At 45.7% G+C, this 27,195-nt stretch overlaps 1 protein-coding gene across 1 annotated transcript in view; it reads right to left on the reverse strand.

Annotated features, from left to right (window-relative positions):
- The window catches only part of AMOTL1 (angiomotin like 1), a 157,046-nt gene extending 131,115 nt beyond the window's left edge, over positions 1 to 25,931 (reverse strand). Inside the window, exon 1 of the mRNA XM_088463994.1 lies at positions 25,824 to 25,931. Within this exon, the coding sequence (XP_088320120.1) occupies positions 25,824 to 25,902 (79 nt within the window). The 5' untranslated portion in view covers positions 25,903 to 25,931. The remainder of the gene's footprint in view (positions 1 to 25,823) is intronic.
- Between the last annotated feature and the right edge of the window lie 1,264 nt (positions 25,932 to 27,195).

Below are 27,195 nucleotides of genomic sequence, written 5' to 3' on the forward strand. Positions count from 1 at the left end.
GGTGGTAACCCACAGCTATGCGAGCGTCCATGAGAACGCTCCAAAAAAAGGTAGGAGGGCCCTGATTCAGAGCGAGCGCTCTGGTCAGAGCGTTCAGCTCTGAATCAGGCCCAAAGTTTCCACCCACAATTTTTGTTATCCTTTAGCCTGCATCTTGCTCTCTAGTGTATGATTTGCTCGTTCACTGACACTATTTTGTTCCGGAATATAGGCAATGGTCATTTAATGCTCTATTCTGTATTTTCTTAAGAATAGTTCCACCTCTCTGTTATTTTCTACCATTATCAGATCTGAGGATCTTGAGTCTGTAACCTGTATGATTTTCTACAATTCTCATAATCCGCAATCTTTTTCACCACTTCAGATATCTCTCTGATGAAGTATACGTGTCATCCTTGTGAAGTCATCTATAAACTTGTATCTGTATTCACTCACAGACTTTTCTTTCATTTTATCACAAACAGCTGAATGTACTATTTCAAGTGGTTTTGTAGCTCTGTTTGTTGATTTTGGAAATGGCTGACAACTTTGTTTCCCTCTAACATATATGGGTTTTTCTGTGTTAGTCACTAACATTCCTGTGACCATCCAGCTCTGTAGCTTCTGAACACTGTCATATCCAAGGTGACCAAATCTTCTATGCCAGAGTTCCAGTGACTGAGATGTTATCATTGCGTAACAGTGCTATGTGTCAAGGACGTACAATTGCTGACATCTTGTGCCACAAGCTATGAAAGTCTATCTTCCGTTTCTCACAATGCACTTTCCTTTGGCAGAGTAAACTCTGGCCTCTCTGTTCTAGGACACTGATCTCATATAGTAGCTAATTAGGAGACTACTGTATACCACCATGACACTCTAGACAGTAAAAACAAGATGGCCCCTGCACATGCTTAGTAGTGATCATGGGACAGGGCATATAGCTTCGCTGGAGGGACAGAAAGTTGGAGTCCATGCAGTAGACTCTTTCAAAACGAAATATAATGTACATCCAATATACATCCAGCCCTGTGTCAGCCACTCTATGGGCCTGATTCAGACCCGCTCGCGAGCTCACAGCGCTTGCAAGCAGGTCGATGGTCCCCCACTGCGCATGTGCACGCCGGAGCCGGCTCTGGCGTGCGCATGTGAGAGCCCCGGAGCGATAGAGAAATTCTCCCGCTCCGGGACTCACTACAAAAGGGGCGGCTGTCGATGGGGAGGGGGGTGGCTACACTGAAGGAACGCCTGCCGTTTGTGGACGGCCCTGCTGACATCGCTTGTGATGTCAGTAGGTGGACTTCCTGCTCTATTATAGCAAGAAGTCCACTGGGGCTTGCGGCCACGAGACCCTACCACAAAGGTCTCGTCGCAAACCCGATGGTCGCGATGGTCTTGACCATCGCGACCATCACCTGGCCGCTCGCATAAGCTGTGGGTGGTCACCCACAGCTATGCGAGCGGCCAGGAGGCCATCTTTTAAAAAAAAAGGGATGCCCTGATTCAGAGCGAGCGCTCTCAAAGAGCGTCCGGCTCTGAATCAGGCCCTATGTTTGTTATATCAAATAATGTCTACATTCCTTAATATATTCCTTAATAAAATGGTCTAATTGTGCTACCAATCATTTATTTTATTTATTAACAGTTACTTGAACTTTGCTACTAGTGAAATATAAAACAGTTTGAAAAATTGTTTAGCATACACGGAAGTAGCCACCATCAGTGGCAAACGCAGGATTTCCAGAGGGGGGTTTCCAAATGCTTAATTTTAGAGTGAGTGTGGCCTGTCAATGAAGAGGGTAGAATTAGTACTTAACCAGCTTTAAAAAGCATCATACAAAGTGTATTGTGTGTAATAATTCAAGCATATATAGGACCAGTGATCACAGTAAGCCGTTAGATGCGTCAGTAGGCCATCCTGCCTGAGGTGAACGTATTTATTTTAGATGTGGGCACCATTCCAGACTATTGGAGCAAGTCCGGAAGCCTGGAGGAGCAGCAGAAGAACCTAGCACTGCCCTGGACATATATGTACATATTGGGCTCTATAGCAGTGCATCTCTAACAGTGCATGTTTTCCAGTTCTCCTAGTTGGTGCACAGGTTATTTATTACTGGCTGATACATGTTAAAAGATCCACAGGTGGTGCTAATTATTTCATTTGTGATACTGAGAAGAACATGCACCACTAGTAACAATCTATTATATTATTATTTCTATTGTGGTTATGGTGTGGGTTGGTAGGGGGGTTTCCAGGCAGATGGAAACCCCCCCTGCGTTTGCCTATGACCATTAACGTGCGCAAAAGGCCGTCTGCCGGGTCATGGACTACCCCAGCCCTCACCCCCTTCCCCCCCACTGGAACATAGTGTACACACCTGGGAGGCCAGATGTGTCTAGGTGAGTAGTGTTTATCCCAGGGGGAGGAGGGAGGACAGGCTAGTCCATGACCCGGCGTAGGGGGAAGTGCCAAAGCGGCAACCTCTGTGTCGGCTTCTGCGCACACCTTTGGTAGCCACCAGGGCACCACTTATATACATTCATCCCAAAACTCCTACAGTCTGTATGTAGGATTCGCAAGGATTAAGTGATGATAAACAGGAGCATTGTGCCGTGGAAGGAAAGTTCAGACTCCACCTGTCCTGTTAGGACAATATTGTTTTTCAAGTATATATTTGGCACCGTGCTGCCTATTGTGTCTGGTGATTATAAGACAATGCGCTGAGCCTGTGGCTTCTCTATATTTCCATCCGGCGGTGGTTGTATACAGTACACACAAGACACAACTGTTCCAGCAGCAGTTTGTGGCCACACCGATGAGTTCTCCCTTCGTCGCCTGAGGTCACAGCCAGTTATTTGTTCACGGCTGCAGATTGTTTAAGCTACAAAAACATTAGCTGTAAGATATGAAGCTCAGATGAGTCAGTGCAAGCACTCCGATGACTCAACGGTTTAACATCTCTAGACAGTAACGATAAACCAAAGAAATCTACCACTGCATCTTACCTACTCCACTGTTCATGTCAAAAGTCAGCATGTCGACGCTGGTGTTACGTTGACACTGTTAGAATTATTATTATTACATTTTATTTATAGGGCGCCACAAGTGGTCCGCAGCGCCGTACATACAGTAAAGGGTACACAGAACATTACATTACAATACAGTAACCAAAATATAAACAGAACACAAGTAACAATTAGCAACACAATTCTCCATACACAGTACAGCTCTGAAGGTGAAGGCTGTCATAGAAGTGCTAGAGAAGAAGGTTGTGAGACAGTGGGGAGGAAGGCCCTGCTCCTAGGAGCTTACAATCTAGGGGAGAGGGGAGACAGACAGATGACATGAGGCATGAGTGTGTAGAGAGGGACCTGAGTGCAGGAAGTAAGCAAGGTAGAGATGGCTGAGGCGGGAGGGACAGAGACCTGGTAACATGGTTATGTGGTGGAAGGGTATGCTTTGGTGAACAGGTGGGTTTTCAGTGCACTTTTGAAGCTCTGCAAGGTCGGAAAGAGCCTGATCGAGCGAGGAAGCTCATTCCAGTGGAGGGGGGCTGCACTGGCAAAATCTTGGACACGAGCATGAGATGAAGTAACCGGGGTGGATGAGAGGTAACAGTCATTGGCAGACCGGAGTGACCGGGAGGGAGTGTGTAAGGAGAGAAGGTTAGAGATGTAGGGAGCAGTAGAGTTAGAGAGGGCCTTGTATGTGAAGGTGAGGAGTTTGAAGAGGATTCTGTAGGGGAGTGGGAGCCAGTGAAGGTTTTGGCAGAGGGGAGCAGCAGAAGTGGAATGGCGGGAGAGGAAGATAAGTCTAGCTGCAGCATTGAGGACAGACTGGAGAGGGCAAGATGGCAATGTGGGAGGCCAGTAAGGAGAAGGTTGCAGTAGTCAAGCTGAGAAATGATTAATGAATGAATAATCAGTTTGGTAGCATTCTGGGAGAGGAAAGGCCTAATGCGAGCGATGTTGCGTAGCTGGAACCGACAGGATTGTGCCAGAGGTTGAATGTGGGGGGTGAAGGAGAGTGTGGAGTCAAGGGTGACACCCAAACAGCGAAGTTGGGGGACAGGGGAGATAATGGTGTTGTCAACAGTGATAGCGAGATTGGTTGGAATTGAGACTCTATTAGGGGGAAAGATGATGAGTTCGGTTTTGTCCATGTTGAGCTTCAGAGGGCGCTCGGACATCCAGGAAGAGATTGCAGAGAGGCAGCTGGATACCTGAGAGGACAGAAGGAGAGAGCTCAGGAGAGGACAGGTATGGTTGCGTGTCATTGGCATAGAGGTGGTATTGGAGGCCAAAGGAGCTGATGAGTTCTCCTACTGTAGAGGTGTACAGGGAGAAGAGCAGAGGGCCCGGGACAGAACCCTGCGGGACACCAATGGGAAGGGTGGAAGGGGGGGGAGGTGGAGCCAGAGGTAGACACAGAGAAGGAGCAGTTGGTGAGGTAAGAGGTGAACCAGGCATGGATGGTGTTAGAGATGCCAAAGGCCTGAAGGGTGCGGAGGAGGAGAGTATGATCCACGGTGTCGAATGCTGCATAGAGGTCCAGGAGGATGAGCAGAGAGAAGTGGCCCCTGGATTTGGCTGCAAGCAGGTCATTGGTGACTTTGGCCAGGGCAGTTTCGGTGGGATGAAGTGGGCGAAAGCCAGATTGAAGAGGATCAAGGATTGAGTTGTCAGAGAGATAGCTGGTGATGCGGCTGTAGACAAGCCGCTCAAGTAGTTTGGAGGCAAAAGGGAGAAGAGAAATGGGGCGTTAATTGGTGGGTGAGGACGGGTCGAGGTTGGGTTTTTTAAGAATAGGTGTGACAAGAGCATGTTTGAAGGAGGAGGGAAAGATGCCTGTGGAGAGAGATAGGTTGAAAAGGTGAGCAAGGTGGGAGCAGGCAGTGGAGCAGAGGGAGCGTAGAAGGCAAGAAGGGAGGGGGTCAATGGGGCAGGTGGAAGGGGGAGAGGACAAGATGAGGGAGTGGACCTCATCGCCCGTGGTGGGGCTGAAGGAGCACAAGGTGGGGTGGCCAGGAGGTATGGATGGTGGGGAGAATGTCGACAATACTGTTTTTCCTGCCATTCTGTCCCTAATACTACCCCTAACAGCAACCCTAACGGTAACCCTAACCCTCATGAAAAGGTCAACATTATGACATTGTCGACATTTCAACCATGTCAACATAATCAGTGTCAACCGTCTGCTGCCGACAGCATGAACGGTGACATCCTGGCTGCATACTGGTGGCAAGGCTTCCAGTTACCAAGGCAACATACAGTAGGAGCTAGCAGGCAGGGAGATACGGGGGACGGGGACGGGACACTTTTGGGGGCAGGCTAATCGTATCATTGTGGCCTTGATGATGCAATTAGTTCTGGGGACTCCCCAAAATGTAGAGTTTCCTGGACTTTCTTGGAGAGTAGGATACATTTCACCCTCTGTATTTTGCATGTGTAAAAAAAAAAAGTTGTGGGTTTTTTTCAGAGTTTTTGGCCATCTGTAAATCCGATAGTTTGAAACCTGCCAAGAAAATCTTGTAAAAAGCAGCGGTATAAAAACTTTTGGAGATACCCTGGAGAAACTGCCTTTAACTCTCAAATTAATTAAACATTCAAGCATTAAAAAAGAAAAAACTATCAACAGTGGCTAGTACTAGAGATGAGAGGGTTCGGTTCCCAGAAAACCGAACCCACCAGAATTTAGCATATCCGAGTCGGTTCCAAGCAGGCTCGGAGGTTCCCGCCTTGATCGGATCTCGAAACCGAGGCAAAACGATAGAGTCTGAAATCTCGCGGTTCGCAAGCTTTCGTCTCTATGATTAATGTAGTAAATAAGGGACCACGCAACGGATGCCATTTCCACTCCGGCTGTGGAGACTGAACAGGGAGGGTGGGTAGTGTAGGGCTGGGAGAGGTGCTGGTTCTATCTGCTGTGTCCTGGGCTGGTGCTGATCCATTCTGGTCTCTGGTCACGGTGCTGTCACTATCACTGTGCTGTCTCCTGATCCATTCCGGTCTCTGGTCACGGTGCTGTCACTGTCACTGTGCTGTCTGCTGATCCATTCTGTTTCTCTGGTCACGGTGCTGTCACTATCACTGTGCTGTCTGCTGATCCATCTGGGCTGTCTGCTGTGTCCTGGGCTTGTGCTGTGTCCATCTCTGGGCCCAAGTTCTGGACTCCAAAAGAAAAAAAGTAAAAAAAAAAAATTGTGTGTGCTCGTGGGTGTTAGGCTTAACCGCAGTAGCGCACAAGAGCCAGCCAGCAACGCAAACTGCAACAACCTTGTGCTGCCCAACTATAGTCGTGCTCCAAAAAAACCCAAAGTGTCTTATATTTTTTGCTTCTGTGTGTGCGTGCATGTTAGGCTTAACCGCAGTAGCGCACAAGAGCCAGCCAGCAACGCAAGTTGCAACATTGTGCTGCCCGACTCCAGTCATTCTCCAAAAAAAATAAATCAATAAAAGTGTCTTATATTTTTTTCTTCTGTGTCTGCGTGCGGGTTAGGCTTAACTGCAGTAGCGCACAAGAGCCAGCCAGCAACGCAAGTTGCAACCTTGTCCTGCCCGACTCCAGTCGTGATCAATCGGTGCTCTGGGCCCAAGTTCTTCTGGAGCTGACAAAAAATAAAAATCATCATTTGTCTTTTTGAATTTTGTAACTGCACCTTAGCTACACTATTGGTGATTGCGACACTGCTTAAAGACTGCAGAAAATATGGAGGGCTGTCACATGACAGGAGAGCAAGGAGAGCAAGGCCAAGAACCACATGTTGTAGCTGCCGCCAGCAGTGCAAGGCCGTCAACTTCCGCGTCCTCTCTGAAGGCCCATGCCCCAGGGTTTAAGTCACGCCATCGATATGGTAAAGCAAGTTTTACTGAAGTAAACGAAACAAAGATTGATCTCCGCACAGAAATATCATATTCTCACATGTTTATATGATGATTACCACTATTTTCACAAATGATGTCCAAAAAAATATATTTTGGATTCCTAAATCGCTCTTATTGGTGGTGCTCCCCAGAGCCAAAAATACAGCTATGTCACAAAAAAAGAAGAAAAAGTAGGCTCTCTTTGTGGGGCACTCTTATGTTTTATATATAGATTTAAAATCTAACTTTTATTATAGTTATTAAAATAATTCCCAATTTTTCGTATGTAACAAACAACACAAAACAAAACAACATATATCCAAACGAGAAACCTTGATGAAAATGGCTATAGTACCATATACTTAGTCATGAAAAAACTAAATCAAGATTTCAAATTTTATCCAATGATATAGCGACAGGACATGTTTTCAGGAATCTATTGCTATTCAAAACCCTGAATTCCGGTCTCATCACTTGATATAATTCAATACCATATAGGTGTGTTTATAGCACCTTATGGAAAAGGGGGCGAAAATTTTGTTGAAAAAATAATAATAATGCTCAGGTATCAAACCCTATATTGGGTATATTGGGTAAATGGTTGCAATATTACATATAGCTTAGTGCAGTTGTAAGGTGTATCTCACGTATTCCGTTGTTCCTACATCAGATGTAGTGCGTGGGCATCTATAAATATATTGGAACTGGTGGTGTTACTAACATATGGTGTGTCAGATCAATATCCACTAATTACTCCAGAAATCACATCCACCATGTTTATTACCATAATCAAGATCACAGATTGTGTTTTTCCATCTGCACATATATCCACACATAACACCAATATTCACATTTTATGATCAGCGGTGTGTAGCTAATATAAGAGAGTAATCATTAGGCTCTCTCACAATCTCATAAGAACACCAAATGCTGTATCCTAAATGCAGGCCACCTACTAAACATAGAGGTCTGAGTGGTGAAATATAAGCAATTGACAGACACGGAGGTCTGAGTGGTGAGATACAGTGTTACCCTTTAGATGAGATGAGCAGTCATGGTCGGCCTGTGCACCAGCCTGACCATCATCCTTAAAGTCCTTGGACGCGCGTTTCGCCTGTGGTGGGCTTGTTCACCATCGTAACACAGACCAGCTGCACTCACCTTTTGTGCATATCGCCGACAGGGCATTCCGAACACGTGAGTACAGAGAGTCCTCATTCATTGGTCCGTTTAATCACGTGATCTCCTGTCCTCGATCACGTGTGTCGGGCCAGCCATAGATCATTAGGTATCCCCTGTCAGTGATCTTGCTACGTATTAGGCTGAACGGAATCCCTGTGCTTTGTACAATTAACTCCCTCATTGCTGTTATTGTGATCAGCCCCATAGGAAGCAGCTTGTGCAATGATTAACTCCCTTATTGCTGGTATATCTCGACTAGCGCTGTGGATATAGAGGTCCTCACATTTATTGTCACAATCCCCTCACTGTCATTAGAATAAATCTCAGTCTTGGATTGACCACTGGGACAAATTTCTTGCACTTCACTATCTCAGCTTCTCTACAACCCTTTTTTCACTATGTAAGTAGCAGTGACAGGAAAAAAGGAATTCCTGTCTCTGCAATGCTATGCAACAGAGCTTGAAACCAGCCAGTACTGCCACATATTGCTACTTCATTTATATTTTTTCCTTTTTCATCTCACGTTATGCATAATTCCAAAGCACATTTATCATCAATGTTTCAGATATATGATGGATGTCTTGAAAGAGTGCCTCTATGGTGAGACTTTAACTTCAGTATGGATTGACTATAGATAATGCCATTCTACAATCCATACATTCCTAAGGGTACTCTCATTATAGATTTTCAGGAAGGACTCCTGCAATGATATTATCAGGAGTGCTTCTGCTGATACAATGTAACAGCAGATACTCAGTGCACTTATTCACACCCTTTAATTACATTACGCGACATGCTCACATGTCATTCAATATATGATATAATGACATGCAGCAGCTGTCGTGTATGTCAAAATTGGAGTGCATATATACTCTCCTTTTTTCCGTTCTTTACTCATTGTTACTCTTCTCTCTCCTACCCTATTTCTTTTATCTCTTTACTTAATCTCCTACATTTGTTCCTGCAAATATGACTCAACAAAGCAGGACTTGATCCTTAGGATTCGCATTCCATGGAGAAACTTTTTAAATTAACTCATATCATCTCAGATGGTCAAATCCTACAATATACATACTTATTAGGTAGATACATTTAGGGTTGTACCCAGTATTCCCTTTAGGATTTTACCTATATAGAATAAATTGGAGATTACCCATCCCATTCAAAGATCACACATCCATTATTGTGGATTACCTGAACAACGATGTTTGGTTAATGTTAATAACTGATCTTAAGCATCTTTTTTCGATCTGTAATAATTTCATATGTCGATACAATAAGAATAAGAATATAAAACTTTGGATCATATTTGTATTATTGCTGATTTAGAGGGCCAGGTTTATCTTGGTTCATTCACACTGGATTTGATTGTTGGAGTCTATTTGAACTCAAAATTTACCTTTACCAATTATGTCTATACTTTTCAGTTTACCTTATTTTATTTTACTTTATATTTTTAACAATGTCCATCCCTCCCCCCAACTGGATAACTATATAATGAGATTAATCGCTCCTATGTTAGACAAAGTTACCTATATGTTGTGACCTGTTTCTAACTTCTAGGTTGGTGACAGGTGTATAATAAATATACACTACCCGTCCAAAATCTCTCTCCCACAGCGCTAGTCGAGATATACCAGCAATAAGGGAGTTAATCATTGCACAAGCTGCTTCCTATGGGGCTGATCACAATAACAGCAATGAGGGAGTTAATTGTACAAAGCACAGGGATTCCGTTCAGCCTAATACGTAGCAAGATCACTGACAGGGGATACCTAATGATCTATGGCTGGCCCGACACACGTGATCGAGGACAGGAGATCACGTGATTAAACGGACCAATGAATGAGGACTCTCTGTACTCACGTGTTCGGAATGCCCTGTCGGCGATATGCACAAAAGGTGAGTGCAGCTGGTCTGTGTTACGATGGTGAACAAGCCCACCACGGGCGAAACGCGCGTCCAAGGACTTTAAGGATGATGGTCAGGCTGGTGCACAGGCCGACCATGACTGCTCATCTCATCTAAAGGGTAACACTGTATCTCACCACTCAGACCTCCGTGTCTGTCAATTGCTTATATTTCACCACTCAGACCTCTATGTTTAGTAGGTGGCCTGCATTTAGGATACAGCATTTGGTGTTCTTATGAGATTGTGAGAGAGCCTAATGATTACTCTCTTATATTAGCTACACACCGCTGATCATAAAATGTGAATATTGGTGTTATGTGTGGATATATGTGCAGATGGAAAAACACAATCTGTGATCTTGATTATGGTAATAAACATGGTGGATGTGATTTCTGGAGTAATTAGTGGATATTGATCTGACACACCATATGTTAGTAACACCACCAGTTCCAATATATTTATAGATGCCCACGCACTACATCTGATGTAGGAACAACGGAATACGTGAGATACACCTTACAACTGCACTAAGCTATATGTAATATTGCAACCATTTACCCAATATACCCAATATAGGGTTTGATACCTGAGCATTATTATTATTTTTTCAACAAAATTTTCGCCCCCTTTTCCATAAGGTGCTATAAACACACCTATATGGTATTGAATTATATCAAGTGATGAGACCGGAATTCAGGGTTTTGAATAGCAATAGATTCCTGAAAACATGTCCTGTCGCTATATCATTGGATAAAATTTGAAATCTTGATTTAGTTTTTTCATGACTAAGTATATGGTATTATAGCCATTTTCATCAAGGTTTCTCATTTCGATATATGTTGTTTTGTTTTGTGTTGTTTGTTACATACGAAAAATTGGGAATTATTTTAATAACAATAATAAAAGTTAGATTTTAAATCTATATATAAAACATAAGAGTGCCCCACAAAGAGAGCCTACTTTTTCTGAAGTTTTACTGAAGTTAAGAAAAAAAAAAATGAAAGGATATTGCCTTTAGATAAACAAAAAATTGGCAAAATGCTATTCACCACACGAAGTGGCAAGGAAAGGATAAGGCCTTGGCCTTTCTTTATGAAGACTGCTGATAGCCCTTCTGCTTATAGTAGTAGTAGTGGTGGTCCAATTAAAAATTTTAAAGTTAAGACAGCTCCGGGAAACCAACTGTGTGCCCTGAGAAATCGAAATCACAAATCCCCGAGGAGAGTGCAAGTGTGTCCGCGGTTTCCATGTATGAGCCAGACCTAAATACTAGTGTACTGGAGGATCCTCCAAGTTCCAACATTGTGTGCCCCCTGTAAATGTGGGGAAGGGCAGTCAACATCTTGCACACGTAGTCATTGAGGATGCTTCTGTGGAATTGCACATGGAGGAGGAGGATATTTTGGTAGTTGAAGGCGCTAAGGATGAGGATGTTGATGATAAAGATGTTGGTGATGAGGATGTTGATGCCGAGGATCAGGGCCGTAGCTAGGGTGGTGCAGTTGATGCCTCCGCAGAGAGCGCAACATTGCTGAGGGCGGAACACCGACAGCCCACCATTTCTCTCTATTGTTGTCTCATCTAGTACCGGGCGGCCGCTGCTGCGTGTCCGCGCGCGCCCAGCACAGAAAAGGCAGGGCAGATAGACGCTGCCTCCCCGCCTCCTCATGACATAAAGCCTCCGGCTCCGTCATCCACAGTATTAGGGCCGCCGGGCAGGAGAGATGCAGACGTGATGATGTCATGACGTCTCCCCGCCCAAGACTCCCAGAGGACAGAGGAGCTGCTGGCTGCTGTCCTGTGTGCTGGGGGTGGCTGGCAAGGAAAGGCGCGGAGTGTGGACACAGTAGACAGCACACAGCAGGGTTGGAAACCAGATGATACAGGACAAGAGCTGCTACTGCCAGGTGCGTTCTGACTGTGACTGGCAGTGGCACTGGCAGTATTAAAAGTAATGGCCAGCCCAGCACAGCAGCCTCCCCATTACAACTCGTGTGCTGAATTTATTAAATAAATAAATGTATATAATATATATATATATATATACACACACATATGTGTATATATGTGTGTGTAGCATATACATATGTATATATATATATACACATATCTATGCAGTATGTGTATATATATATGTGTGTGTATATATATATATATATATATATAATATATATATATATGTGTGTGTGTGTGCATATATATATGTATATATATATATAAAAATTTGTGCAATGGCCGGCACTCCCTTGCTGCAAGCAAACAGACGCGTCCGTTGCCCTCTCGTGTGTCCAACCTCGATGGGCACACCAATGAAATGTAGCGGAATGAGACGGCACTCCGATGACTCAGATTTTGTTATATAGGAAGTTGGGGGTGGGGGGCCACCAATGAACTTTCTCGCACAGGGCCCCAAAATGTCTAGCTACGGCTCTGTCGAGGATGTCCTTTATGTAAGTAAGGCAACAGCTGTTGCCCATGGTTTGAAAAAGCCAAAGCCCATTGTTGTAATGCCGGGACAAAAGATATCTCACATGTGGAATTATTTCCATCCCGATCCGGACAACAGTTGTCAAGCCATATGTGCCTGTTGTCATGCAAGAGTGAGTAGAGGGAGGGACCTAAAGCACCTCCTTGTTACGTCACTTGGAGCACATTCATCAAATATCAAAGTGTATGTCGCCAAGTTCGAAAACTCAAAACGTAACAAGTCCAGTGTCACCTACCTGCTCCCTCTCTGTGGGATCCAAACGCCTTCGATCTCCAACACCAACAACTGCATCATCACCTACATCCTCATTCGTGATCGGAAGTAATTTAGAAAAACAATTGACTATTAAACAGTTCTTTGATAGAGGAAGTAAGTATAACAGCTGTCACCCAGTTTCACAGCGGATCACTGACGCCATGACAGCTGTGCTAGTATTAGATGGTGAAATAATAAAAAATGTGAATGATAGTGTGGAAGAAGTGCAAAGGGAGGATGAGGGGGAAATTTGTGTCCTATCTGATGCTAATGTGAATGTTGATGATAAGGATGTGGTTTGTGTAAATCAGCCACCAGTGGCAGCAGTTCTTGCTAATGATAAAAAGAAAGCCTGAAACGCAACGTCTTGGGTGTGGAATTATTTGAATCTAAATTCTGACAACAGTTGTGAAGGCATCTGTTCCATTTGTAAAGCCAAAGTAAGCAGAGGAAGGGACGTTAACCATCTAGACACCTCCTCCCTGTTACGTCATTTGTAGCAAGCATAGGCAAATGCAGGGGGGGTTTCCATCTGCCTGGAAACCCCCCTACCCAGCCCACACCATAACCACAATAGAAATAATAATATAATAGATTGTTACTAGTGCTGCATGTTCTTCTCAGTATCACAAATGAAATAATTAGCACCACCTGTGGATCTTTTAACATGTATCAGCCAGTAATAAATAACCTGTGCACCAACTAGGAGATCTGTAAAACATGCACTGTTAGAGATGCACTGCTATAGAGCCCAATATGTACATATATGTCCAGGGTAGTGCTAGGTTCTTCTGCTGCTCCTCCAGGCTTCCGGACTTGCTCCAATAGTCTGGAATGGTGCCCACATCTAAAATAAATACGTTCCCCTCAGGCAGGATGGCCTACTGACGCAACTAATGGCTTACTGTGATCACTGGTCCTATATATGCTGGAATTATTACACACAATACACTTTGTATGACGCTTTTTAAAGCTGGTTAAGTACTAATTCTGCCCTCTTCATTGACAGGCCACACTCACTCTAAATTTAAGCATTTGGAAACCCCCCATGGAAATCCTGCGTTTGCCACTGGCAAGTTCATGCAATTTGTTTAACAAAATTATAATTTGTAAATTAATAACAAGCAGTCCAGTATCAGCTACCAGCAGTTTGGACCATAACATGCAATCTCCACCACCAACACCCTCATCATCAACCTCCTCAATAATTGAAGGTAGTCCTTCCAAAAAATGTTTTGTGGGGCTCAAACAAACCAAGGAGTTCAGCCACGAAAGTGTCAGTCCTAGTGGCTAAAGTGCTTGTCTTGTTAAACTGTGCATGTACTTTTTAATATCCCACATAAGAGTGGGTGGGTGGGACAATTCCATCTTGCACCTCTTTCCTTTACATTTGGCACAATTTGGGGCATTGCTGACTGACATTATTATAGTTTATTAAACTGCCATCCTGTCTGCCACTGCTGTGTTGTAATGTTTCATAGATGTCTGATATTTTTTTAAACTGCCGTGCGTTTGTGCCGCTGCTCTGTTGCTTACTTTAGCCAGCCAGCTCGCTGCAGCCTTTGGCCTGTATTGGTGAAAAATAGTGAAATCAATATTGTGAGCTGTGAGATGGTTAAAAATGCATGGACATGTCTGAAAATGATTGTTATTAAGGTTAATAATACTGTAGGAACAAAAACAGGCCCAAATTATGTGGTTTTAGCTGTTTTATGATTTTGTAAGAAAAAATCCAGATCCAAAACCAAAACACGAAAACAAAACATAGAGGGAAAAAATCCAAAACCAGATTCAGATCCAAAACCAGGGGAGATCCAGATTCAAAACCAAAACACGGGGGTAGGCGCACATCTCTAGCTAGTGCCCATCACAGCTGTAGCCCCCAACACGTGACGTCATGGAAATGGAGCCAGGCCTCTGCCAGAACCAGGAACCCGAGCTCCCTGCAGCTCCTAAGGACACGTAGGGTGGCTCTCTGTCAGATCTGCTGGCTGCAGGATGCCGTTCCAGGCACCCTACAAGCCTAATACAGGTTCCACGAACCCTGGGCGGCGGCACTGCTCACACACTCCTAGTTACTCCCCTGGTGCCCATATTTTTTTATGACATGTTTCCAGCAAGCCTTAGACAATAAAAATGACTGCTTGGACACATTGATGTTTATTGAATTCCAAGTGCCAGCATGCGCTGGTAGCTCAGTGATGCTGGAACAGTTACACAGTAGTATTTATTTTTGATTTCCTAGAGCAATTTGCAAGCACCTCCTTTTTGCAGGCGGATTTTGCCATTGTTAGCAGTGCACTTGCTCCAAGGCCTCAACCATTAGTGACTGCTGGCAATTCAGAGCAGCACACATCAGTCTCATCTCCACGTGAGGCTGATTACTGTGGGTGTAACTGGGCGGCCATGGGGCGTTTCTAACTTCCTACGTATGACTTAAGGCCCCCATACACGATGTGATATGCACCTTGTGATTCGACAGCCGACATATCGGGCGGTCCCCACACACGGAGCGATTGGGTGGCCGACTGCGCCAATATGCCGGTACCCCCCTCCCACACAGTGCTGCATGGGATCGTACATCGCATCCCCAGATCAAGTGAACATGCAGTAAGATCTGGAGTGTTTGGAGAGGGTATGATCATGGGCATATAGGCAGAAGTCAGGGGTGTTTCTAGAGAGGAGGTGCAGTCTCCGTCACGGGCCACCTCCTCTCCGTCCGGCGGGCGGCTGCGCACTGAGCGGTGCGCGGCCATCGCCGCACTTTTAGACTCTTGGCACTAGAGTGTGCCCAGAGACTATAGCGTATGCGCAGGTCATCGGGAAAATGGAGGTAGTGGCCATTTTCTCTGTACTACGCATGGTCAAACGACGGGAAAATATCCGCGGCGCAGACACCGGAGCCGACGTGGGACTCCGTAGAGGAAAGTTTTATGGGTGCAGGGTGTGCGGTGCGGGCCCCTCCTGGACCCATTATAAATACGCCCCTGGCAGAAGTACGTGCTATGCTGAGTCCAGCGCAAGCCGTGTGATCAGTCTACTGATGAATAGAGTTACATACCCATTGATTGTGAAGCCCCTGGCAGTACATTTAGATTAGGGGTGAGCGGGTTCGGATTTCTGAAATCCGAACCCCCCCGAGCCCCCCCGATCCGAGTCCGATCCGAGTCAGGCTCGACTTTTCCCGCCTGACTCGGATCTGACATCGAGGCAAAACGTCATCATCCCGCCTTCCGAGTCTCGCGGGTTTTGGATCCTATATAAGGTACCCGCGTCGGCGCCATTTTCTCACTCGGCTGTGGACAGTGAAGAGGGAGGGTGGGAGTTAGTGCTGTGTAGTGTAGTGTAGTGTAGTGCTGCTGTTGTCCACTACTTCAAAGTCCATAGGGGCTGGCTGTGTTGTGCTGTGCTGCTGTTGTTAATAGGGGCTGTGTCCACTACTTCAAAGTCCATAGGGGCTGGCTGGACTGTGTTGTGCAGTCAGTTCCAAAGTCCTGTGCAGTGTCCCAGTCCTAAAGGGGTGCTGTAGTGTTGTCCAGGGGGTGCTCTGTCCATCAGGGGTGCTCCCCCCAAGTGCTAAAAAAATAATATATTTTCTGTGTTTGTGAATTGTGTGCGCAGTAGCCGCACGTGCATCAACAAAGTAGTGCCAAGCGTGCGCTTGTGTCATAAGTAAAGGGCCGGCTGGCTTGACCGTTAAGGGTGCTGTAACCCCCGAAAGTACACTCCAGTCCAAACCAAAAAAAAAATTATTTTCTGTGTTTGTGAATTGTGTGCGCAGTAGCCGCACGTGCATCAACAAAGTAGTGCCAAGCGTGCGCCTGTGTCATAAGTAAAGGGCCGGCTGGCTTGACCGTTAAGGGTGCTGTAACCCCCGAAAGTACACTCCAGTCCAAACCTAAAAAAAATTTATTTTCTGTGTTTGTGAATTGTGTGCGCAGTAGCCGCACGTGCATCAACAAAGTAGTGCCAAGCGTGCGCCTGTGTCATAAGTAAAGGGCCGGCTGGCTTGACCGTTAAAGGGTGCTGTAACCCCCGAAAGTACACTCCAGTCCAAACCAAAAAAAAATTATTTTCTGTGTTTGTGAATTGTGTGCGCAGTAGCCGCACGTGCATCAACAAAGTAGTGCCAAGCGTGCGCCTGTGTCATAAGTAAAGGGCCGGCTGGCTTGACCGTTAAGGGTGCTGTAACCTCCGAAAGTACACTCCAGTCCAAACCTAAAAAAAAATTATTTTCTGTGTTTGTGAATTGTGTGCGCAGTAGCCGCACGTGCATCAACAAAGTAGTGCCAAGAGTGCCCCTGTGTCATAAGTAAAGGGCCGGCTGGCTTGACCGTTAAAGGGTGCTGTAACCCCCGAAAGTACACTCCAGTCCAAACCAAAAAAAAATTATTTTCTGTGTTTGTGAATTGTGTGCGCAGTAGCCGCACGTGCATCAACAAAGTAGTGCCAAGCGTGCGCCTGTGTCATAAGTAAAGGGCCGGCTGGCTTGACCGTTAAAGGGTGCTGTAACCCCTGAAAGTACACTCCAGTCCAAACCAAAAAAAAATTATTTTCTGTGTTTGTGAATTGTGTGCGCAGTAGCCGCACGTGCATCAACAAAGTAGTGTCAAGCGTTCGCCTGTGTCATAAGTAAAGGGCCGGCTGGCTTGACCGTTAAGGGTGCTGTAACCCCCGAAAGTACACTCCAGTCCAAACCAAAAAAAAAATTATTTTCTGTGTTTGTGAATTGTGTGCGCAGTAGCCGCACGTGCATCAACAAAGTAGTGCCAAGCGTGCGCCTGTGTCATAAGTAAAGGGCCGGCTGGCTTGACCGTTAAGGGTGCTGTAACCCCCGAAAGTACACTCCAGTCCAAACCAAAAAAAAAATTATTTTCTGTGTTTGTGAATTGTGTGCGCAGTAGCCGCACGTGCATCAACAAAGTAGTGCCAAGCGTGCGCCTGTGTCATAAGTAAAGGGCCGGCTGGCTTGACCGTTAAGGGTGCTGTAACCCCCGAAAGTACACTCCAGTCCAAACCTAAAAAAAAATTATTTTCTGTGTTTGTGAATTGTGTGCGCAGTAGCCGCACGTGCATCAACAAAGTAGTGCCAAGAGTGCGCCTGTGTCATAAGTAAAGGGCCGGCTGGCTTGACCGTTAAAGGGTGCTGTAACCCCCGAAAGTACACTCCAGTCCAAACCAAAAAAAAATTATTTTCTGTGTTTGTGAATTGTGTGCGCAGTAGCCGCACGTGCATCAACAAAGTAGTGCCAAGCGTGCGCCTGTGTCATAAGTAAAGGGCCGGCTGGCTTGACCGTTAAAGGGTGCTGTAACCCCCGAAAGTACACTCCAGTCCAAACCAAAAAAAAATTATTTTCTGTGTTTGTGAATTGTGTGCGCAGTAGCCGCACGTGCATCAACAAAGTAGTGCCAAGCGTGCGCCTGTGTCATAAGTAAAGGGCCGGCTGGCTTGACCGTTAAAGGGTGCTGTAACCCTTGAAAGTACACTCCAGTCCAAACCAAAAAAAAATTATTTTCTGTGTTTGTGAATTGTGTGCGCAGTAGCCGCACGTGCATCAACAAAGTAGTGCCAAGCGTGCGCCTGTGTCATAAGTAAAGGGCCGGCTGGCTTGACCGTTAAGGGTGCTGTAACTCCCGAAAGTACACTCCAGTCCAAACCAAAAAAAAAATTATTTTCTGTGTTTGTGAATTGTGTGCGCAGTAGCCGCACGTGCATCAACAAAGTAGTGCCAAGCGTGCGCCTGTGTCATAAGTAAAGGGCCGGCTGGCTTGACCGTTAAGGGTGCTGTAACCCCCGAAAGTACACTCCAGTCCAAACCAAAAAAAAAATTATTTTCTGTGTTTGTGAATTGTGTGCGCAGTAGCCGCACGTGCATCAACAAAGTAGTGCCAAGCGTGCGCCTGTGTCATAAGTAAAGGGCCGGCTGGCTTGACCGTTAAAGGGTGCTGTAACCCCTGAAAGTACACTCCAGTCCAAACCAAAAAAAAATTATTTTCTGTGTTTGTGAATTGTGTGCGCAGTAGCCGCACGTGCATCAACAAAGTAGTGCCAAGCGTGCGCCTGTGTCATAAGTAAAGGGCCGGCTGGCTTGACCGTTAAGGGTGCTGTAACTCCCGAAAGTACACTCCAGTCCAAACCAAAAAAAAAATTATTTTCTGTGTTTGTGAATTGTGTGCGCAGTAGCCGCACGTGCATCAACAAAGTAGTGCCAAGCGTGCGCCTGTGTCATAAGTAAAGGGCCGGCTGGCTTGACCGTTAAGGGTGCTGTAACCCCCGAAAGTACACTCCAGTCCAAACCAAAAAAAAAATTATTTTCTGTGTTTGTGAATTGTGTGCGCAGTAGCCGCACGTGCATCAACAAAGTAGTGCCAAGCGTGCGCCTGTGTCATAAGTAAAGGGCCGGCTGGCTTGACCGTTAAGGGTGCTGTAACCCCCGAAAGTACACTCCAGTCCAAACCTAAAAAAAAATTATTTTCTGTGTTTGTGAATTGTGTGCGCAGTAGCCGCACGTGCATCAACAAAGTAGTGCCAAGCGTGCGCCTGTGTCATAAGTAAAGGGCCGGCTGGCTTGACCGTTAAAGGGTGCTGTAACCCCCGAAAGTACACTCCAGTCCAAACCAAAAAAAAATTATTTTCTGTGTTTGTGAATTGTGTGCGCAGTAGCCGCACGTGCATCAACAAAGTAGTGCCAAGCGTGCGCCTGTGTCATAAGTAAAGGGCCGGCTGGCTTGACCGTTAAAGGGTGCTGTAACCCCCAAAGTACACTCCAGTCCAAACCAAAAAAAAATTATTTTCTGTGTTTGTGAATTGTGTGCGCAGTAGCCGCACGTGCATCAACAAAGTAGTGCCAAGAGTGCGCCTGTGTCATAAGTAAAGGGCCGGCTGGCTTGACCGTTAAAGGGTGCTGTAACCCACAAAGTACACTCCAGTCCGAACCAAAAAAAAATGTATTTTCTGTGTTTAGCCGCACGTATATATCAAATCGATATAACATAAATGGAGGACCAAACTTTCTCCGATAAAAATAAAATAGAGAAAGATCAAGAACCACTTCCTCCTAGTGCTGAAGCTGCTGCCACTAGTCATGACATAGACGATAACATGCCATCAACGTCGTCTGCCAAGGCCGATGCCCAATGTCATAGTAGAGGGCACATACAATCCCAAATGGCAAAGTTCAGGAAAATGACCTTGAAAAAGACATTTAAATCAGCTGAAGAGAAACGTAAACTTGCCAATATGCCATTTACGACACGGAGTGGCAAGGAACGGCTAAGGTCGATCCCTAGTATGTTCATGACTAGTGGTTCAGCTTCACATGACGATGGAAGCACTCCTCCCACTAAAAAAATCAAAAGAGTTAAGCTGGCAAAAGCACAGCGAAGAACTGTGCTTTCTAAGAAGATATCACAAATCCCCAAAGAGAGTCCAAGTGTGGTGGTGGTTGCGATGCCTGACCTTCCCAGCACTGGACGGGAAGAGGTGGCTCTTTCCACCATTTGCACGCCCCCTGCAAGTGCTGAAAGGAGCACCCACAGTCCACTTGCTGATATGCAAATTGAAGATGTCACTGTTGAAGTACAACAGGATGAGGATACTGGTGTAGCTGGCGCTGAGGAGGAAGTTGGCGAGGAGGATTCTGATGGTGATGTGGTTTGTTTAAATCAGGCTCCGGGGGAGACAGTTGTTGTCCGTGGGATGAAAAAGCCCATCACGGTCATGCCTGGGCAGAAGACCAAACATTCCACCTCTTTGGTCTGGCAATATTTCTATCCAAATCCGGACAACAACTGTCTTGCCATATGTACCATATGTAAAGGTGAAATAAGTAGGGGTAGGGACGTCAACCACCTAGGAACATCCTCCCTTATACGGCACCTGCAGCGCGTTCATAAAAAGTTACTGTCAAGTTCAGAAACTTTGGCTCAGACCGTAAGCAGTCCAGGGACACCTAAATCCCGTTGTCCTGTTGTATCCAAGCGCCTGCAAACCACACCGTCAACTCCCTCCTCGTCAATTTCCTCCTTAGTCAGGATCGGAAGTAGTCCTGCAGGCCATATCACTGGCATGACTGACTCTCCTATCCGGGATTCCTCCGGAGGATCCTGCATTGCTACGCCTACTGCTGCCGCTGCTGCTGTTGCTGCTGCTGCTGGGAGTCGTTCATCATCCCAGAGAGGAAGTAGGAACACCACTACTTTTACTAAACAATTGACCCTCCAACAGTCCTTAGCGAGGAGGATGAAGTACGACAGCAGTCATCCTGAAGCAAAACGTATAACTGAGGCCTTGACTGCTATGTTGGTGTTAGACGTGCGTCCGGTATCCGCCATTAGTGCAGTGGGATTTAGACAATTGATGGAGGTAGTGTGTCCCCGGTTCCAAATCCCGTCTAGATTCCACTTCACTAGGCAGGCGATACCGAGACTGTACAGAAACGTCAGAAAAAGTGTCCTCAGTGTCCTGAAAAATGCCGTTGTACACAATGTCCACTTAACCACGGACATGTGGACAAGTGGAACAGGGCAGACTAAGGACTATATGACTGTGACAGCCCACTGGGTAGATGTATCACCTTACGCAGCAACAGCAGCAGCGTCACCAGTAGCAGCATCTCAGAAACGCCAGCTCGTTACAAGGCAGGCTACGCTGTGTATCACCGGTTTCAGTAAGAGGCACACCGCCGACAACCTCTTAGAGAAACTGAGGGAAATCATCGCCCAGTGGCTTACCCCACTTAGACTCTCCTGGGGATTTGTGATATCTGACAACGCCACCAATATTGTGCGGGCATTACATCTGGGCAAATTCCAGCACGTCCCATGTTTTGCTCACACAATAAACTTGGTGGTGCAGAATTTTCTGAAAAGCGACAGGGGCGTGCAGGAGACGCTTTGGGTGGCCCGAAAAATTTCTGGCCACTTTCGCCATTCAGCGACTGCGTGCCGAAGACTGGAGCGCCAGCAAACACTCTTGAACCTGCCCCGCCATCACCTGAAGCAAGAGGTTGTGACGCGGTGGAACTCAACCCTCTATATGCTTCAGAGGATGGAGGAGCAGCAAAAGGCCATACAAGCCTATACATCCACCTATGACATAGGCAAAGGAGGGGGTATGCACCTGACTCAAGCGCAGTGGAGAATGATTTCCGTGTTGTGCAAGGTTCTTCAGCCCTTCGAACTTGCCACACGTGAAGTCAGTTCAGACACTGCCAGCTTGAGTCAGGTCATTCCCCTCATCAGGCTTTTGCAGAAGCAGCTGGAGAAAGTGAAGGAGGAGCTAAGACGGAGCGATTCCGCTCGGCATGTGGGACTTGTGGATGAAGCCCTTCATTCGCTTTGCCAGGATTCCAGGGTGGTCAATCTGTTGAAATCAGACCACTACATTTTGGCCACCGTGCTCGATCCTAGGTTTAAAGCCTATGTGGTGTCTCTCTTTCCGGCCGACACAAGCCTGCAGAGGTGCAAAGACCTGCTGGTGAACACACTGTCAGCTGAAGCGGAACGTGACACGTCAACGGCTCCTTCTTCATTTTCTCCCGCAACTGGGGCTGCCAGGAAAAAACTTAGGTATCCTAAGCAACCCGCTGGCGGTGATGCAGGGCAGGCAGGACCAAGTTTGGACATCTGGTCCGGACTGAAGGACCTGGCAACAATTTCTGACATGTCTACTGTCACTGCATATGATACTGTCACCATTGACAGAATGGTGGAGGATTACATCGGTGACAGCATCCAAGTAGGCATGTCAGACAGTCCATACCTGTACTGGCAGGAAAAAGAGGCAATTTGGAGGCCCCTGTACAAACTGGCTCTATTTTACCTGAGTTGCCCCCCCTCCAGTGTGTACTCCGAAAGAGTGTTTAGTGCAGCCGGGAACCTTGTCAGCGAAAGGCGTAGGAGGTTGCTTCCACAGAATGTGGAGAAGATGATGTTCATCAAAATGAATTATCAGCTCTTCCAGGGAGACCAGCCTCCAGAAGGTACAGAGGGACCTGTGGTGGTGGATTCAAGTGGGGACGAGTTAATACTTTGTGAGGATGAGGATGTACACACTGAAGAGGGTGAGGAATCGGTGGATGAGGAGGATGAGGATGACATCTTGCCTCCGTAGAGCCAGTTTGTGCAGGGACACATTAATTGCCAGCTTGTTTTGTGGGGGCCCAAACGAACCAATCATTTCAGCCACAGTTGTGTGGCAGACCCTGGCGCTGAAATGATTGATTTGTTAAAGTGTGCATGTCCTGTTTATACAACATAAGGGTGGGTGGGAGGGCCCAAGGACAATTCCATCTTGCACCTCTTTTTTTCTTTGCATTATGTACAGTTTGGGGCCTAGTTTTTCTAACTGCCATCCTGCCTGCCACTGCAGTGTCACTCCTAGATGGGTCACGTGTTTGTGCCGCCCACTCGTGTCGCTTAGCATAGTCATCCAGCTACCTCGGTGCAACCTTTTGGACATAAAAACACTATTGTGAGGTGTGAGGTGTTCAGAATAGACTGGAAATGAGTGGAAATTAAGGTTATTGAGGTTAATAATAGCATAGGAGCAGAAAAACCTACAAATTCTGTGATTTTAGCTGTTTTTATGCTTTTTTTCAAAAAAATACAGATCCAAAACACAAAACCCAGAACCCAAAACACGGAAGGGTGGTTTTGGCAAAACCAATCCAGATCCAAAACACGAAGAAAGATCCAGATCCAAAACCAAAACACAAAACACGAAAAGTGGCCGGTGCACACCCCTAATTTAGATATACTATAATCTGCTCATTTATATAGTAATATACATACATCGGTTTCTGATACAAAAGTTGCACACTGATGATAATGTTTCACGGTAGTATTTAAAGTAAAAGGCCGATGTCTCCAATGTTCCTAGTTCTGATGTAAATGACAAGAACTATTTTTACCTTGTGTAAGCAGTGATTGATGTTCCACCAAACACCAGAGGGGAGACCGGAGGCGATGCCTAGTCTGTGAATGAAAACCTCGGGCACTTCACTTACCCCTCAGCAAAGTCACCTCCCCAGCATTTATATATAGCACAGCTCATTAGGAAGAGAGATAAGAAGGAGGCAGAGGAGATGGAGTTTTGTTTGTCTGGATTGCATATATAACACTTTTGCATATGTGGCTGTTTAAAAAGCATATAAATACATGTACAGAATTATAACAGCTAATATACAAATTGATGTTGTGTTATAGATCACAATGAATGCAAAATATTCATACTTTGGGCGGAATGCATGAAGCAGCGCATTTTGCATGTGATGCATTCCGCCACTGATCGTAAGCATAGCAGTGTTTGAATAACGCCCCAATGCTCGTAAATCGCGGCTAAAATTTCAAAGGACAGTTCTCTCGATCAAAGCGATCCTTTGCGATATAAGGACTTCCGGATTTATCACCATGGAGTCCTTCTGTGCATTCGCGGCTGCCGGGCAGCGCATACGTGAGCCGCAGGGGACCGCGGGAAGAATGCAATTGGATCCCTCTCATGGAATTATGTGGAAATAAGCCGCCTAGGCTTCTATTAGGCAATGCCATCTATAGATAGTGCTGACTATCGGGTGCAAGCTCAGGAAAGTTTTGCTTTTCAGAGCTTGGTGCATATGGGGAATGTGGTCAAAGCTCCAAAAACTGCATTTTTGGAGGTGTGACCGCATTTTTGTTTTTGATGCATCCCTCCCTTTGACATAACTCAGGTACTTTGTTGTGTGCAGCATATCTGTTATTCTTGGGTTGGGGGATGCCGGCTGTCAAAACACAGACAGCGGCATCCCGATGCTGAGAACTCCGATATGGGCTAGCTAACCCTCCCCCCTTCACCCCCTAACCATCCCTTCCTGCTTCCTAACCCTAGCCCTCCCTATCCCGCACCCAAACCCTCCCGGTTAGTGCCTAAACCTAACCCTCCCCCTGGTGGTGCCTAGCCCTAACCCCCCCTGTCTGCAGCCTAACCCTAATCTCCCCTCTCCTGCAGCCTAACCCTAACCCCCTCATTGTGCCTAAACCTAACCCTCCTCCCCCGTGTCTAATAGGTAACCCGGCCCGCTATACTTAGGTTCGGGATGCCGGCTGTCGGGATTCCGGGCATTGGTATCTCAACTGATGTCTGGATTCCGGCGCCGGTGTTCTGGCCGCGGAACGGGATTCTGGCGCCGGGATTTAGACCGCTGGCATCCCGTGTGGAGGTAAGTTGACTACATCCCGTGATTCTTTTACCACCCTTATTGGATATTGATACCATATCAATTAACAGTCTGCTGGCATATTGTAACAGGGTAAGAGGCAGCTAGTCCTCAGGACAGGGTAGTGGAGGGACACAGATTGACAGGGTTTATTGGGTGCATTGCTTTCTACTGTACGTGAGAATTGGCGCTATACTCCTGTCCCTCAAAAACAAATTATTTGTCAATGGGAAGCTCTCTGTCTTCTCATCACTTCTAATCTACAGTATACTAATCAGGGACGGCTCCAGGCACGCTCCGAGCGTGTGACCGCACAAGGGCGCCAGGGTCCGGGCATAAAAGATCCCCGCTCTCCTACCACCCGCTGCCGTTATTATTAAGCTCAGGGGGAGGGCGCAGTGAAGGAACAACTTGGAGTGAAAGCACAGGACAACGCTGGGTGTCGCGGCACCTAGCACCGGCACTGATACTAATTTAAATATAAACTGCTAGAAATTATTGTAAAATAAGTTGATCATGCTTCACCCAAAATGAAAGCAAGATATTAAGATATATAGGGAGAGATCTATCAAGCCAATCAGACTGTAGCTATCATTTTATAGACTGCACTAGATCACTAATAGCTTGAAGCTGATTGGTTGCTATGGGTAACTCCTAAACTTGTACTCTTTAGAAGTTATGAAACATCTCTTCCATAATGTCTTATGAACAGTCAATACCTAAAAATAGCAGACACAAATAGTTTTATATTAATTTTATATACCTTTATGATTGTAAAAAAGTATTTATTGTATGTCATAATAAGTTTTCAATTATCGAAGATCCTATTTGGGGGTGGATCATTTTTAATCCTGATTTCTCATTTCTTAGCTGATAGTGGCACTGTTGCTATTATTCTCTATGTCAAATGGTTTGGTGGTGGAGCTTATATGCCAAGTGTAGACCATACCTTGTCTTGATCCCATGCGGTGAGCCATTGTCATCTCGGCTAATCTACCTATTTCATCCTGCAGCCATTTCTCGTCCATGGCTCCACACCGGCCTGGTCAGTGTTGCAGCACCTGAACGAATAAAGAAAATGAACAACTTATCAGGATGTCAGTCTGGGCCTCCGTTGTTAAGTACAGGTGCAGCGCAAAATCCACTCTGCAACGTGATTTCTACAGCTGTGTCTACATTTCCGCCATAGCAAATAGGCAGGCGGAGCTCATCAGTTTGCACTGGGCAGTGGGAGACATTGGGTGGCTGGGGAGGGCATGCATCCAGAAAATAGAGGAGGCGCAATGCTGAACCTAATTTTGTGGAGTCTTTTTTTCCCAGAACTAAAATGATTGAAAGGATAATGGACAGCTCTGAGCTTGTGGAGATTGGGTCTCATCTTATAGTTTTAATGGGATGCAACTAGTGTCTTCAAGTTTCCCTTTGGTGGTGAAACGCGTTTCTAAATACACACTAGTGCTGCACTTTGGGCAACAAGCCAAAAAGCAATTTTGCACACTGTAAATTGACTTTCAACTTATACAGATCTATTTATCAATAGATGTTCAAACGGCGCATAACTCGGCGTTAGAAAATCTCTGTTATCACTGCACATTGATGAATAGACCCATATGAGATGAAAGTCCATTAGCAGTGTGCTCGACTTCCCGGCGATAGTGACCGGCGGCGATAAGAGAACACTTACCACTTCACCAGCCAGTAATAGTGGTGCTGCGTATGTGTGACTCAAATTTGTTGTGGAACTGCAAGCCCCGGACTTGGACTTTGCATTCCAGTTTCAAGAACAAAGAGCCATATTTACAAAGAGTGAGCTTTTGTGGGGCACTGCTTCTTGGCGAGTTGGAGCTGAAAATTTAAATAGGCACTCACATTCTGTATAAAGCACACCGGGCCTTACACTGAATGTTAGTGTCGTGTTAAATTTTCATTTCCAACCCGTCGAGAAGTAGCTGCTTATAAATGCCACTAATACGTAAAATATAGCCCAAAAGGTTATAAAACAGATGAAAAAAAACTAGAAGAAGCACATGAAATATAAGAAAAGCCCTATCTCCAGCTATAAACAGCTGTTGTAGCCAGAAGTAGGGTTATTCACTAGCTAATAATTATGGTAGACCCATAAATCTGGCCCACAGTCTTTGATACTCATACATAAGGCAATTTAATTGTATTTTATTAGATAAACATGCACTAGAATTTGCATTGCACTTGTCCTACGTAATAAATCAATCAGAGTATGGTAATCCAGAACAGTCAGTGAATATTACAGATTTGCTGTTTGTTATATGGAGTATATACCTGAAGGGTGCTGTGTATGTTTT

Source organism: Taudactylus pleione, unplaced genomic scaffold, assembly GCF_031769625.1.
Source record: "Taudactylus pleione unplaced genomic scaffold, aTauple2 ptg001547l, whole genome shotgun sequence".
In the NCBI taxonomy this organism is placed as follows: Eukaryota; Metazoa; Chordata; class Amphibia; order Anura; family Myobatrachidae; genus Taudactylus; species Taudactylus pleione.